Here is a 16,668-nt window from a genome sequence, read left to right on the forward strand (position 1 = left end):
CTTGCAGTGGCTCTAACTGGAAAAAAAGAGTCGCTGCTTGTCCCTGGAGGATGACCATGTAAAGTGTTTGCTTTAAAATACAGTTATTCATAGAGAATTTGATGGCTTGTAGGGCCAACCGATCAGGAGATGATTGCTGTTGAAAAGGTGTTTTATTGCTCACTGATCCTGAGAGGAGAGGGCATGCATGCCATGACATGGGGGCAGTCCACGGGGAAGCTCCAGGGTCTCTCAGGAGGCAGGGGAGCAATGGGCAAAGGAGGGCAAGGCTGGAGTTTGGCCAGTTTGAGTAATTTCAGCAGACTCTGGGGCATAGGGCTGTCCTAGGTTGTGTAGCACCTGCTCTGGGGTAGACAGTGGTCTGACATGTGAGGAAGAGCTGGATATAAGAGGTGGTTGGGGTGTGGGTCTGGGCTCCAGGTTGGTTGGCTGACATTGGAAAAGCATGCTCTGTGTGGAATTGTTTCCTGTCTCTAAGAACTGGCTGGGCCTGGGTGTGCGTGTGGGGGCAGTTACTTTTGGGTCATCAAGGCCACAGATGTCAAAGCATCTGAATAGAGAAAATAAGCTGGGGAGGGGGCTCACTCCTGCCATCCCAGCTACTCAGGAGGCAGAGGCAGGAGGACTGCATGAGGCCAGGAATTAGAGCCTGGGCAACATGCGAGATCCCGTCTATATAAAATACAAAAAATTACCCCACTGTGGTGGTGTGCACCTGTAGTACCAGCTACATGGGAGGCTGAGGCAGGAGGATCACTTGAGCCCAGAAAGTCGAGGCTGCAGTGAGCTATGATTGTACTACTGCACTCCAGCCTGGGTGACACAGTGAGATTCTGGTGTATGTATGTATGTGTGTGTGTGTGTGTGTGTGTGTATATATATATATTAGAGTAAACAGGACAAGGTTGACACAGTCCTTGAGGTTCAGAGCATCTCTCTTGGCATGTGACACTCAGGCTGAGCTGAAGGCCCCTTTGATCAGCCTGTGTCTGTCCCTGGCATCTGACTTCCCGGACTGTTCCTGGAGCTGGAACAGTGGCTTCTGGTGAGGGTGTCACACAGAAGACTCCCACAGGATGGAAACATCTCACTCCCCATCCTGCTGGTGTCCTCCTGGGGAGCTCTGGACTGTAACATGCTTGGGAGCACCAACAGGCCCTGGGCAGGTAGGCGTGCTGTGGTTCCAGTGTCCTTTCTCAACATGCAGGTCCGTCATGATCTGGGGTACAGAGCTTTCCCAGGTGGCTGGGCTCTAGCGGGGTGAGAGGCCTCTCTGTGAGGAGCGGGTCCCAAGGCTCAGTGGCAGCATGGGGGCTGCTAACACATTGGAAAAGTAGGTATATGCAGGTCCTGAAATAATGTTTTAACTTCATTTTATTATAACACTGATAAGAAACAAAATTGATTCCTGGCCAGGGCCACTGTGTGTGTGTGTTTTCTCTGGGCGCTCTGGTTCCCTCCCACATCCCCAAAGCTGAGCAGATGAGGTGAGCTGGCATGTCTGAATTGTCCCAGTGTGTGTGGGTGGGTGAGTGTGGGGATGTGTGAGCACCCTGCAGTGGAACAGCACCCTGTCCAGGCCTGGCTCCTGCCCTGCACACTGAGTTCCTGAGGTGGGCTCTGGCCACCCACAACCCTGAACAGGAATAAGAAGGTTAGAAAATGAATGAATGGGCCAGGCACGGTGGCTCATGCCTGTAATCCCAGCACTTTGGGAGGCCAAGGCGAGTGGATCACAAGGTCAGGATTTCGAGATCATCCTGGCCAATATGGTGAAACCCCGTCTCTACTAAAAATACAAAAATTAGCCAGGCATGGTGGTGGGCACCTGTAGTCCCAGCTACTCAGGAGTCTGAGGCAGGAGAATTGCTTGAACTGGGGAGGTGGAGGTTGCAGTGAGCCAAGTTAGCGCCACTGCACTCTAACCTGGGTGACAGAGTGAGGCTTCATCTCAAAAAAAAAAAGAATTAATGAATGAACATAAATTATTATAAAATAAAAATTTACAAGGCACAAAATAACCATCCAAATGCATGACAATAAGTGATGCTGTATGACAGGGCCTAGAAGCCTGTCACATTGGTGACTGTTCTGAACTTCCCGGTGGCAGGAGGTGTTCCTGGCAAGGTTCATTTTGCAAACATTTATTCCTTGATCTAACCCACCCAGGACAACCACCGTCACTTACTGATTCACCAAAAATCGGGCAAATAATTCTCTTACTTGTTATTAATCTCGCTTAAAGGTATGCATAGCTTGCATTGATGTCTGTGTTTACTAGTAGAAATGTATTGGTCTTTCTTTAGAATTGTGGCACTCTTTTTGTGACCAGAAATGTGCTGTAGGAACTTCACTCTTGTTTATATCAATTCACCTTGGGAAAACTGGCTTTGCTATACATCATTTCGCCTAAAGCTGGTTCCCAAGAACCTATCAAAGACCTTAAGTGAGGACTCACTGTACCTTTTGGCTGAACTTTTGTTGAAAGCTTCTTTCCGAGTCCAAGTGCTATGATAGTCATGATTTCACTGGATTCTCACAGGCAACCCTGAGAGGCAGAAAGGGCTTTTGTTGACAGTTCCGTTTCGAGGTGAACCTGAAGCTTGGCAAGGTGTGTGCTTCACCCATTCCCACTGAGGGCAACGGGAAGGGAGCTCACATCAGATCATCTTCTTCAGGGCACTCTCCTCAACACATGCTCTCCACGGAAGGGAGGTGAGGAGAACAACAGCGATGGTTGTAGCATTCTGCTTTTCAGTGCAAAACACCCTCTGGCTCCAAAAGTAGATAGTTCTGCAGGGGCTCTGGCAAGGGTAACAGGGGGATGAGGTCAAAGCACTTTTTGCCAAATAGTCTGCGAAGGGCACAGCGGCAGAGATGCTGCAGGCAGCGTGGGGTGTGGGCCAAGGCAAAGAGGGACTGGTAGAACGGCTTGTGCATCTGGAAGGGAAGGCAGGTGGATTAGAAATCTGGGCACATGGAACCAACATTTCTTTTCTTCCTAGCCAGACCGCTGATGGGACAGTGGGCTTTTCTATGGCTAACTGCTCCCAGATAAGCACACTGGAGAGAGACGCATCATCTTGTGGGAACCACCCTCTACCCCACGGCACAGTTCCTGCTGAGTGAGGGGGGATTCTGACTGCAGTGACTTCAGATGCTCCAGGTGGTCTCCCTGAGTTCCATTTTGCTCCATCCTCTTTGCACAGCAGTCCTGCAGCCCCGGGGTGGCCCTGTTCATCTCACCTGATCATGACCAGCCAGGGAGGGGCTCAGGAGTGAGTGCATGGCATTGGTCTGGTAGTCAGTCATGCACACATGACTCAAGTCAGTGAAACAGGAGGGAAAATTTTCTAGAACCTTCTGGAAAAAATGAAAAACAAATACGCACAACTGTTCTTACTCTCTCTCTCTCTCTTTTTGAGACAGAGTCTAGCTCTGTCACCCAGGCTGGAGTGCAGTGGCATGATCTTGGTTCACTGCAACCTCTGTCTCCTGGGCTCAAGTGATTCTCCTGTCTTAGCCTCCTGAGTAAGTGGGATTACAGGCATCCACCACTGTGCCTAGCTAATTTTTGTATTTTTGGTAGAAACGGGGTTTCACCATGTTGGCCAGGCTGGTCTTGAACTCCTGACCTCAGGTGATCTGCCTGCCTGCCCTCTCAAAGTGCTAGGATTACAGATGTGAGCCACTGTGCCTGGCCTGTTCTCACTCTCTTTATTGGTCAGTCACCTGTGGACTTTGTCGTGGACAGATGTAATGCCCACAGCCTCCTTGGTCATATCTTGAGCTGCTGGAGCATGAAGCTAACACACAGGGCCAGAATGTATGTCCTGATATGGAGCCAGGCCCATGGATTCAGGTGGCTCTGGCCTTTTTTTGGACACTGGTTAAGAGAACCCTGGCGTTTTTCAGGCCAGCACGGGGCTCTGTGCTCCTTGAGGGCACGTCACTGCAACTACTAGAACAAGCTCCTGGCTGTGTGATGACGGAGCCTCCAGAGAAAACTAGAAATGTGCAGATACACCCTCATTTCCCATCCTCCTTCCTCTTTCAGATGTATTATACTTAGCTGAATATCAGTGCAAATCTCCCCATGCAAAGAAGCAAAAACAGACAAAAGCTGTGTACTAAAGGCAGGCAGACAGGCAGCGCTCTTGCCTGAAATACTTCCTCAGGAATCACCTCCTTCCAGGACTCTGACACGCAGAGGTGAGGGTAGGAGTTGAAAAGCACCTCGATGACTGCGGGGACCGATGCACAGGTCTTCAGCACCTGGTGGGAAGAGGTGACAGACACAGCATAGGCCAACTGGGTTCTGGGTCCCAGTGGGGAAAGGGTTGGGGATATGGGGGCATGCTCTCCCTAGTTGCATCCCTGCACCCAAGTCACACAGGAACAGCCACAGAACAGTACCACCAGGTTGCTGCAGGGATTGTATGAGTTAACGCACACAAACACACAAAGCGGGCTGGGTGAAGTGGCTCATGCCGGTAATCCCGGCACTTCAGGAGGTCGAGGTGAGCGGATCATCTGAAGTCGGGAGTTCAAGACCAGCCTGACCAACACGGAGAAACCTTGTCTCTACTAAAATACAAAATTAGCTGGGCATGGTGACACATGCCTGTAATCCCAGCTATTTGGGGGGCTGAGGCAGGATAATTGCTTGAAACCGGGAAGCAGAGGTTGCAGTGAGCCAAGATCGTGCCATTGCACTCTAGCCTGGGCAACAAGAGAGAAAACTCCATCTCAAAATAAAAAATAAAAAAAGACACAAGGCAATGGCTCTGCAAGGGAGCCCTTCTTCCCACTGTGATGGCTGCCCATGGAAAGGCTGGGCCAGGGGCCTAAGCATTCAGATTCCCAGTGGGGCTATGCCGATGACTTGGCAGGCCTTCTTGGCCCCCAGAGAGTTGCTCAGAGAAGAAGAATGAAGTTCTGCTGGGAGGAAGATTGGCCTGAGGGTGGGGTTTCCAATTTCTTACCTCAATTTTCAAATGTGTCAGGAAATTGAGACTTGGGGAGAGGAATTGTTTTGCTGTTGAATTTCCTCGTGCCTTGGCATTTCCGTTTTATTTTCAGTCCCCACTGGCAAATATTCCTATTTCCTTACTCACAAATTTATAATTCAAGTCCATTAGCTTCACCGTAAAGATGGGAACACTATTTGCTTTTTAAAAATAAACTTTTTTGCTGTTGTTGTGGAGAAATTCGAACCTTCATACACAAAAGTAGCGCCAATAGTATGTGATAAACACCTGTGTGCCCACCATCAACCCATGGGTGGTCCCGCCCCATCCACTTCCCCTAACACCAAGAGAATTCCATGCATCCTGTAATTTTATCTGCATTTTATAGGACCCTCTGAAGAAACAAAGATACTATGATTATAGCGCCTGAGAAATTAAGAATAGTTTTGTCATATGTCATACACAGGTAGTGTTTAAATTCACAGATTTCTCTGAAATGCCATTATACTAACAAAATAATGTTTGTTTGAATAATCGTTCCAGCTAAGGCCGGCATAGTGAGACTGGTTGGTGTGATGCGGCTTTAGGTTTCTTTCTGGTTTCATGTGACTTATTTCTGGTGGGAACTGGGTTGTTTGTCCTGGGGCGTTCCTCACTTCGGGGTTTTTGTGATTACATCCCCACTGGGTTTGTGGACATGCTGTTCTTCCTCTGTTTTCCATAAATTAGTTCTTGAATTTAGAAGCTGGACCACATTCATGTTCGACTGTGGAGAGGGGCAGGGCAATTTCAGAGCGCTCTCCTTTTGAGGTCTAAGATTTGCCTAGTGTTGTACAATTGTTCTTCCCACTTCTTGGTTGAGAGACTATGAACTTCTCTAAGCCCAGCTGTCGTATGTCTGCAGCAGTGACCTGAACTGATACTGGGGCCTGCCCTGCGTCATGTCTGCTGGGGCTCTGGGGACACAGTCAAAGAGAAGAAAGTATTTAAATCACTCACGGTGGCTGCTCACTTCACGACCTGCCTCCCCTCTCCACAGCTCCGGACCCAAAACCCCTTTAAAATACAAATAGGACAAAAAAAATTCATCTTCCTTTGGTCAGAGTTAACTGCTATTAACATTTTGTATATGCTAATGTTTTATGTGTTTAGACAGAAAATTAATATATATGACAATAGGTGAATGCTTGGCATGATTTTGAAATCTGATTTTTTTCCATGCAGAATATATTGTGAACAACTCATGATCTATTCACAATCAATTCTTCTTTTTTTTTTTTTTCTGAATGGAGTCTCACTTTGTCGCCTACGCTGGAGTGCAGTGGTGTAATATTGACTCACGGCAACCTCTGCCTCCCAGTTCAAGCTATTCTCCTGCCTCAGCCTCCCAAGTAGCTGGGACTACAGTAAGGTGCCACCATAGCTGGCTGATGTTTGTATTTTCAGTAGAGATGGGGTTTCACCATGTTGGCCAGGCTGGTCTCGAACTCCTAACCTCGTGATCTGCCCACCTTGGCCTCCCAAAGTGCTGGGATTACAGGCGTGAGCCACTGTGCCTGGCCCAATATGGACCATTTACTTTTGTTTTGGTTGAGCATTTTTCTTCCTTTGTGAATTGCTCAATTATGTCATTTGCTCATTTTTCTATTGGTGTGTTCATTTCTTCACTTTTTGGTAAGTACACTTTGTTTATTAGGGTTATTTTTCAGGTGGACAATAATTTTTTTGAGACAGAGTGTCACACTGTCACCCAGGCTGGAGTGCAATGGCACAATCTTGGCTCACTGCAGCCTCCACCTGCTGGGTTCACGCAGTTCTCTTGCCTCAGCCTCCCACGTAGCTGGGATTACAAGCACACACTACCACACCCGGCTAATTTTTTGCATTTTTAGTAGAGATGGGGTTTCACTATGTTGGCCAGACTGCTCTTGAACTCCTGACCTGCTTGCGATCTACTTGTCTTGGCCTCCCAAAGTGCTGAGATTACAGGCGTGAGCCATCAGGCCCGGCCAGTATTTCTTACCTTATTACACTGGCTAGAGCTTTTCAGTTCAATACTAAATAACATTAATAGCATGCATAATCTTCTTATTCCTAATATTAATAGGATTGTCTCTAATGTTTCACCATAAATATGACCTTGGATATTAGTTTTGAATAGATACTCTGTTCTAAGTTAAGAAAATATCTTTCTATTCCTAGGTTACTACAAAGTTTAAGATGTAATTTAATTTTTTTGTGTGTGTGTGGTGGCTCATGCCTGAAATCTCAGCACTTTGGGAGGCTGAGGCAGGTGGATCACCTGAGGTCAGGAGATCAAGACTAGCCTGGCCAACATGGTGAAGCCCTGTCTCTGCTAAAAATGCAAAAAAAATTAGCTGGGCATAGTGGTGCACACCTGTAGTCCCAGCTACTCGGAGACTGAGGCAGGAGAATTGCTTGAACCCAGGAGGCAGAGGTTGCGGTGAGCCGAGATTGTGCCACTGCGCCACTGCACTCCAGCCTGGGTGACAGAGTGAGGGTCCATCCAAAAAAAAAAAAAAATGGCGAGTTCCATATGGGATCATTGTCATTACAGAGGTGTTTATTGATACAGGAACTATTTAGACAGACATGGGTACAAGGAAACTTCAAAGGTCATGGCAGTAATGTGGGGTCGGAGGCAGAGCTATTACCACCCTGGGCTGAAGGGCCAGTGAGGCGAGCTGTCTTAGCAGAAGCAGCAATCCTTGCTTGGGGAGACACAACTAGCCAGAGGCCCAGAGAATACGTGTTCTGCCCTCACTCTCCTTTCCTCCCTCCTGGTGCTGGGACACCCCACTGGCTACACCCAGCTGGAAGGCAGAGGGCCGAGAGCTGTAGAATGAGACCCCCATGGATGCATAAGGACGGAAGGAAGAGATCTTCACTGTAACGATGAATAAACACCCTTCTAGCATTTGAAATTCACTGTAATTGTATTTTCAATGCTTTTTTCCTGTTTAGTTTTGCTGGAAGTTTTTCTATTTTACTTCTTTTTTCAAGCAATCAGCGATTGGATTTTGTTGATCAGTTCTCTTTTAAAATATTCTAACCCATTCATTTTTGCCTTTATCATGATTAATTCCTTTCTCCCATCGCCTTAGGTGTACTTTGTTTCTCTTTCATGCTCCTTGGATTGACTGCTCAGGTAATAACTTTTCTTTCTAGAGTCATAATAAAAGCTACTTTTACAGTGGTATAAATTTCCCTTTGATCATTGGTAGGATCATAGCCAAGAATTTTGAGGCAGTGTTCTCTCCCTCCCTCCCTTCTGCCCTCTCTTCCTTTCTTGAGACAGGATCTTGCTCTGTTACCTATGCTGCATGCAGTGGTGTGATCACGGCTCACTACAGCCTCGACCTCCTGGACTCAAGCAATCCTCCCACCTAAGCCTCCTGAGTAGCTGGGACTACTCAGGCTCATGCCACCATGCCAGGCTAATTTTAAAATTTTTGTTTTGTAGAGACAAGGTCTCAATAGGTTGCCCAAGCTGGTTTTGAACTCCTTGGCTCAAGCAGTCTTCCCACTGCAGCCTCCCAAAGTGCTGGGATTATGGATGTGAGCCACTACACCCAGCCTGACTTTCCTAAACAGTCTGCAGTTAAATACCTGTTGATGCAGTAGTTATTTGGGAGTGTGCTACAACATTTTCTTTTTCTTTTTTTCTTTTTCTTTTTTTTTGAGACGGAGTTTCGCTCTTGTTACCCAGGCTGGAGTGCAATGGCGCGATCTCGGCTCACCGCAACCTCCGCCTCCTGGGTTCAGGCAATTCTCCTGCCTCAGCCTCCCGAGTATTAGCCTGGCATGGTGGCATGAGCCTGAGTAGTCCCAGCTACTCAGGAGGCTTAGGTGGGAGGATTGCTTGAGTCCAGGAGGTCGAGGCTGTAGTGAGCCGTGATCACACCACTGCACGCAGCATAGGTGACAGAGCAATTCTCCTGCCTCAGCCTTACAGGCACGCGCCACCACGCCCAGCTAATTTTTTGTATTTTTAGTAGAGACGGGGTTTCACCATGTTGACCAGGATGGTCTCGATCTGTTGACCTCGTGATCCACCCGCCTCGGCCTCCCAAAGTGCTGGGATTACAGGCTTGAGCTGCCGCACCCGGCCCAACATTTTCAAATGGTTATGACATTTAAAAAGTTAGCAGGCTTTTTACTATTAATTTTCTGGTATACTGCAATATGGCTGTAACAATGTCAGTGTTGGGGGTACTAGCAGAAGTCGCATTTTGTTTGGTTCAAAAATTCAAAATATATTTGTCACATTTATGATTTGGAGCTACTGCACTTGTGATAGATAAGAGTTAAGAATCACCCAAATTTCTCCATTTTAACACAATCTTCTTTGGCACATAACGTTTATAACGATTATCTTTTCACTATAGACTGTATCTTTTGTCAATATCAAGTGAATCTTTCTTCCCCCTTTCATTTTGTGTATTTCTCTGAAATTCTATTTGCATACTGATATAAAAATATATTTTTTTGGTTTGTTTTTGCCAGAATCATCTCTGCTCATTCTTTATTTAAAATTTTTTAAAAAAATTTTTTTGAGACAGAGTTTCGCTCTGTTACTGAGGCTGGAGTACCAAGGGGAGATCTTGGCTCACTGCAACCTCTGTCTCCTGGATTCAAGAAATTCTCCCGCTTCAGCCTCTCGAGTAGCTGGGATTACAGGCACCTGCCATCATGCCTGGCTAATTTTTTTTGTATTTTTTATTTAGAGATGGGGTTTCACCATGTTGGCCAGGCTGGTCTTGAACTCCTGACCTTAGGTGATCTGCCCGCCTTGGCCTCCCAAAGTGCTGGGATTATAGGTGTGAGCCACCATGTCCAGACTCATTTTTAAATTTTAACCTTTTGTTTAACTTTGTTTTAAATGTGTTTGAGAGTCTGTGTTGGTAAGAGGGTAATTTAAGCAATTTACATTTATTGTTATAAATCAAGTGTTTGGTCTTACTCCTGTCTCACTTTATTCTTTTTTGTTTCTGCTTCTTGTTTTCCTTTGTTTTTTTGGTTCTGTTGTACAGGTTTGTATTTTTTTTTGGATTCATCTGTATTTTGGAAGTATACATTCTCTTTAAAATGCTATTAGTTGCTTTCTTTTTTTTTGAGACGGAGTCTTTCTCTGTTGCCCATGCTGTAGTGCAGTGCTCATGGCATCTTCTGCCACCCGGGGTCAAGCAATTGCCCTGCCTCAGTCTCCTGAACAGCTGGGACTACAGGTGCACGCCACCACGCCTGGCTAATTTTTTTGTATTTTTAGTAGAGATGGGCTTTCACCATGTTGGCCAGGATGGTTTCGATTTCCTGACCTCGTGATCCACCTGCCTTGGCCTCCAAAAGTGTAATAGTTACTTTTAAAATAAAAAAAAAATGTTAACCTATAGTTCTCTAAAAATCTAAATAGTATCTTTTATGTTCCAGATATGCCGTCATTCCTTCTCTCACATTTCTCTGTTAATCCGTTCTTTTCCCTTCTTTTCTTAATAATGTCTGCAGTTTTGGTTCCAGGGTGTGATTATTACATGATCATATTTTATGTTGTGTATCTCCTTCAGTAACCATTTTGGAATTTGCATTGAGTTTTACAACTTGCTTCCCAATTATCTGTCCCTATTTTAGCTGGGTTGTATGCTCACCACCTGTCCTTTCAGCTGTTCCTTCTGTAGGTATTTACCGAGTTCCTGCTAGAAGGCAGGGATTGTGTTATGTCTGCGTGTTACAATGGCCAGCTCCACCTTCACAGAGCGTTACAGTCCCAAACATAACAACAACAGTACACGTGCTGTGGTCATTTGAGGGGATGTTCAGGGAAGATTTCTGGAAGAAGTGACATCCAAGCTGAGACCTGGCTGTGGAGCAGGAGTTAGCAGGGAGAAAAAAAGGCATGGGGAGTTCTGGGGACAAGAGCGTTCTAGTCAGAGAAAACGTATTACGCCAGGTTTGGGAGGTGAGAAGGAGCAAATAATGTTGGCTGGGGCATGAGTCCGACATGGGGAATGCTGGGAAATGAAACAGAAGGGGAAAGCAGGGAAGACCGTGAAGTTCATCGTCTGCATGAGAAGGAGGCCAGCCCAGAGAGCACTTGCTGGGTCTGAGTGGAGGAGTGGTCGGGTTGAATTTTAACTTGAGAAATATCGCCAAGGCTGGGTGCAGTGGCTCACACCTATAATCCCAAGACTTTGGGAAGACAAGGCAGGCTGATGCTTGAGTGTAGGAGTTTGAGACCAGCCTGGGCAACATGGAAAAGCCCTGTTTCTACAAAAAATTAGCTGGGTGTGGTGGTGTGCACTTGTAGTCCCAGCTACCCAGGAGGTTGAGGTGGGAGGACTGCTTGGGCCTGGGAAGTCAAGGCTGCAGTGAACTATGATTGCACTGCTGCTCTCCATCTTGGGTGACAGAGTAAGACCTTGTCTCAAAAACCAAAAGTAAGACCTTATCTCAAAAACCAAACCAAATCAACCAACCAACCAACTAACCAAACAGGGAAATGTCACCAAGGCTGAATGTGGGGAAGAGTTTAGAGGAGACAGAGAGCCCAGTGAAGAAGATGTGTCCCTCTAGGAGAGAGATGGTGATGGCCTCACCTTGGTGGTGGCAGTCAGGAGGGAAGGAGATTTTGGGAGATATTTAGGGGGCAGAGTGGGGAGAATCTGGGGATTGATTTCCTCATTCCTGAGCTCTTCTTCAGTGTTACCTCTTTGTCAGCTGGAGTACGTCCACCTCAATGAGCCATTAGCCCCAACCACTTCCCCACACTGTCCTTGCCAAGGGCACCAATGCTGCTCTTGGCTCAGGCTCCACCTCACCCATGGTCCATGTGCTGCCTCACTGTACTCACTGTGTCAGCCACACGTGACATGCCGACGATGTCTTCCACCTCGATGCCGCCTTCACTTGGCTTCAATTAACGTGTGTTCTCATTCCTTTCACCTCTCTGGTTGCTCCTCCTCGGTTTGCTTAGCTGCTGTGTCATCCCCATCCTTCAGATGTTAAACCATCCCTGCATTCAGGCCTGTTCCTCGTTTCTATTGACTCTCACTTGCTGGTGATCTTATGTGGTTTCCTGGTTTTAAATACCATCCATATGTCACTCACCCTCAAAGGTGTATCTCCAGGTTGGCCAGATCTCTCCCTCTCAAACTCTGGGCTTGACTATCCAGCTGCTTACATTGTAGCCCCACCTGGCTCTATCTCACACTCAATAGACCAAAAACTGAGCTCCCTGTTTCCTCTGAACCTGCTGCAACTACCCATAATCTGCCCCATCCCAGGTGATGGCAAATCCATTTTTGCAGTCTCCTGGGCTGGAATCAGAGTCATCTGTGGCTCCCATTTCTCCTACATTCCACATCCAATCTGTTAAAAAGTCCTGTTGGCTCTACCTCCAAAATATATCCAGGGTCAGATCGCCTCCCTTGTCCACACCACCATCATCCCTCATGCGAATCACAGCAACATTCTCCTAACTCATCTTTCCATGTCTCTTCTCCTTCTCAAGTATCTGCCTAACATGGTGCCAGGAAGAAGATCTTTACAAAATATTGTTGGATTGCACCACTCCTCTGCTCAAATCCCTCCAATGGCCAAAGTCATTACAATGCCCTGTAAGACCCCACACAACCTGTGCCCTCTCCCCTACCACCCCTGATCTCATCTCCTACTTCCATCCCACAAGCTCTTTCCGCCTCTGGCCACACTGGTTCCCTGTGGTTCCGTGCACAGGGCCAGCCCACTCCAGCTGTAGGCTACAGACCGTTGGTCCTCTGCTGGACTGCTCTTCCCCAGGCATCTGCACAGTGGGTCCCTCATGTCTCTCAAGTCTTTGTTCAGCAGTCACTGACCCTAACTTTCCAACTTAAAATTGTAACTGCCTCCCATCCTCTTCATTTCTCTACATTCCTTATCACTTTTTTGGCCTACTGATCATGCTCAGTGTTTAATGCCCGTCCTCCCCATTAGAATGTAAGCTCCACATAGGCAGGAATACTTTTCTCCTCTTATCTGCTCACTCACTTATCCCACGTGCCTAGAATGTAAGCTCCACATAGGCAGGAATACTTTTCTCCTCTTATCTGCTCACTCACTTATTCCACGTGCCTAGTATGTTGCTGGGATATGACTGGTGCTCAATAAATACTTGTTAATAAATAATTGAAGTATTTTTTCTTTTTCAGAAAATGCATTAGAAAGCCATGTTTATGAACCCTTGATATCTAAAAGTGTCTTTCATCATCAAAATGAAACTATCTTCACTGAGTCTAAAATTCTAGTGTCTAAACTTTTCCTTTCAAAATCGGTAGATGACATGTCATTGTCTTACGTTACTATTATAGCAGAGGCATCTGAGTCCAGCCTGGTTTTCATTCCTTTATGAATCGCCTGTTTTCTGCTTAAATACTTTGCGAGATTTTTCCATGTCTTTTTAGAACATTTTCATTAGAATGTATATAGGTATGTGTCTCCCATCACTGATTTGCAGAGAATATCATTTCAATCACCAATCAAAAGTTAAGAATTTCAGAGCAGCTAAATTTTCTTCTATTATGTCTTTGGTTATTACTTCTGATCCACTTGTCCTAGGCTTTTCTGTAGTAACGTCACTTATCTGTGGATTGGCTCTCTATCCTTCATGACCAACACTTTCTCTTTTGGTTTCTTGGTTTTCTTCTTCTTTTTTTTTTTTGCACATAAGAAGAGCTTTTAATATCAATCTTCCATTATAGTGAACACTGAGGTTGGCTTCCCAATAATTCAGATGATCAGTTTAATTCAATCATGGTAATCCAATCTCTTTTGGCAGTTACTGAAGAAGGGCGGGTTTAAGCCAACTGAGGACACTAGGACACTTCCTCAGGGCTTATAGGAAAAAAGGAACAACTGGATATGAACAAGGAAATGGGCCCACTGTTGCTGGAAGCCATCTTGTGACCATGAGGGAGCCATTCTGAGGACAAAGCTGACTCACTGAGGATGGTAGAGCAGAGAGTTGGGAAGCACAAGATTCTTTGAGGACATCATCCAGACACTAAAACAATAAATTCTGAAGCCTGCTACTTTTGCACTTACTGTTATGTGAGACAAAAACCATACGTTTCCTTATTTAAACCTGTTTGAATTGGGTTTTCTGCTACTTGTGATTTAAACCACCTGTATCAGAGTCCAATCAGGCAAAGGAAACCACTCTAGATATTTGAACCAAATACAGTTTTACACCTGGAATCGATTATATGGGTAATCAAACTGCTGAGATTCCAATAAGGAGAAGGTGAAGTAGCCAAGAGATTAGCAAAATAGGAAACTGTCATTACTCTTAGAGTTGGTGGGACAGTGGGATGAAGTAACCTCATCAGGGTCCAGAGATTAGGGCCACCCTGTGGGGGCTGGAACCAAGTTGAGTCAGGGGCTACCCACTGGGGACTGGGGCCATGAAGGGCCATGAGGGGGCTCCCCTTTCCTACTGTCACCCAGGATGCAGAGCAGGACCCAGGAACAGCAGGGAAGGGTCTGAGGGCACATGGGCCAGTGGCCAAGCACCCAGAGATTTGATTGTTTTTGAATCAACCCTGCCTTTTCCTTCTTTAGTGTATACTTTATTTTTATGTATTTTTATTTATTTTTGAGACAGAGTCTGGCTCTGTCAGCCAGGCTGGAATGCAGTGACATGATCTAGGCTCACTGCAACCTCCACCTCCTGAGTTCCAGTGATTCTCCTGCCTCAGCCTCCTGAGTAGCTGGGGTTACAGGTACCCACCACCATGCATAGCTAATTTTTGTATTTTTAGTAGAGACGGGTTTCACCATGTTGGCCAGGATAGTCTCTGTCCCCTGACCTTGTGATCCGCCTGCCTCAGCCTCCCAAAGTGCTGTGATGACAGGTGTAAGCCACCGCGCCGCTGGCCTGGTGTGTACTTTAATCTGACTGTGCTGTCAGTTTCTTGGTATAACGGTATTGCCTCCATCTTCCTTTTCATGTCTCTCTGTTGGGTTTTCATCTTAACTGGTCCTGTGTCGATGATCCCAGAGGCTACGCCTTCTGGCACTCCACAGAGGATGGTACATACTTTCTGAGATTTTCTTGGATTTACTTTCTGTTTTCTGGATGCTGTCCTATTTTTCTTTGCTTGTCCTCTTTTCTTCCATAAATCCATTCCTTTTTCTCTTTATTAGTCTTTGATGAAGGAGAGAACCAGACCTGAAGTTTGCCAGCATGCAGTGCTCCTGCTCTGTGCCCACCTGGGAGACTGTGGAGGGACAGCGTGGAGGGAGGGGGTGAGGGCCTGGCCCAGCCCTGTTCCCAGTCAGATGGTTTGCCCAGTGGACTTGAGCTTTGGCCTGGAGGCTTCCTCCTGCCACCTCTTCCTGGCAGTTGGCAGGTTGCTCTGACACCTGGGTTCCTCCAATTTTCAGCTCTGCATGTTACTCTGGCTCCACAGCCTTCCCCTGGCTTTTTTTTTTTTTTTTTTTTTTAATTGGTAATGTCTGCCTGATAGCCTGGAAACTTATAGCTGTGCCGCAGAAGGACATTGGCTCAGGGTCTTCCTTAGACTTACACATGAGATTGGCTGGGGGTCTTCTTTAGACTTACACATGAGGGTTGCTGTTGCTGTGGGTTTCCTCTCTCCCTCCCTCCCTTCTTCCTTCCTCTGTCTGTGCCTTTGAAGGTATTCTTTAGAGGACAGGAGCTGCTCTTTTTAGACTGGGCATCATATTAAGGTAAGAGTTATTATTGCTGGTCCCCTCCCCACACCCAATTAATTTTTTTCTCATCCATTACTGTCACTGAATAAGGATTAGCAGGCTTTAGGGAAAGAGAGACAGAGCATGAACATGGAGACACAGAGAGACTGAACCTCAGAGGGAATGCCCAGTGGGTGGCCTGGGCTGGCACAGTCTCCCCAGCCAGTCTCACCAGCCTGGTTCCTCTCTGTGCCCCACACGTGTTGGTATTTCTGGCTCACACAAGCCCCACTAATGTGCCATTTCCTTGTGCATGGCAGTCTCTGATTTCGATTACCCTCTTCTGTGTTGGCAGAAAATCACGCCATTAAGAAGGGCTCACACTGGACCCCTAGGGATGGAGTCTGCTGCTATTTATCGGATACCCTAGGCGATGCTCAGGTCCTCAGGCCTTGCTCACCGTGACCCTCCAGTGACCCTCCCACTGGCCCTGTCGCCTCTCTGCAAAGAGTGAAATGGCTCCCAGGGACCGCAGGTAACCCGGACAGGCCCCACCCTGGGAAGAGCTGCCCTCCCTTAGAGCCAAAGCACCGCCTCCTCCTGCCCCTCCCCCACTGGGTCACAGACTGTGACAGAGTCTTATTGCCTGTCTCTGGGAATTCATTTTCTGTCTCTCCTCTGTTCCACCTCTCTGGGGCTCCCTGCCCCTCCCCGTCCTCTGCATCGTGCCCCCTCATGTTTGCCAGGCAGCTGGCTGCCTTCATTATTTTTACGCCAACACAGTTTAAAAATCTCCCCTGCCTCCTTGTTGTCTGCGGAGAGGCGGCTGCCACATTACTCTGACATGCTGATGTCATTAGTGTCCACACGCACTCTCTTCAGCTAATGAGGCGGCAGAAAGAAAATTAAGGGGAAAAAAATCACACAGGCACATTGCTTTATATGTAGATGGAGAAATAAGAGCAAGAAAAACACAGGCGCCCTACTTACG

General features: G+C 46.8%; 1 protein-coding gene across 3 annotated transcripts in view; it reads right to left on the reverse strand.

Annotated features, from left to right (window-relative positions):
- Positions 1–1,356: 1,356 nt before the first annotated feature.
- The window catches only part of ASB18 (ankyrin repeat and SOCS box containing 18), a 74,475-nt gene continuing 59,163 nt past the window's right edge, over positions 1,357–16,668 (reverse strand). For all 3 annotated transcript variants that reach the window (XM_078328867.1, XM_002749949.6, XM_078328866.1), the window contains 2 exons: positions 4,162–4,275; positions 1,357–2,940 (listed from right to left, as the gene is read on the reverse strand). In XM_078328867.1, coding sequence (XP_078184993.1) covers positions 2,755–2,940; positions 4,162–4,275 — 300 coding nt within the window. In that variant the 3' untranslated portion in view covers positions 1,357–2,754. The remainder of the gene's footprint in view (positions 2,941–4,161; positions 4,276–16,668) is intronic.

The sequence above is a fragment of the Callithrix jacchus genome, chromosome 6, assembly GCF_049354715.1.
Source record: "Callithrix jacchus isolate 240 chromosome 6, calJac240_pri, whole genome shotgun sequence".
NCBI lineage: Eukaryota > Metazoa > Chordata > Mammalia > Primates > Cebidae > Callithrix > Callithrix jacchus.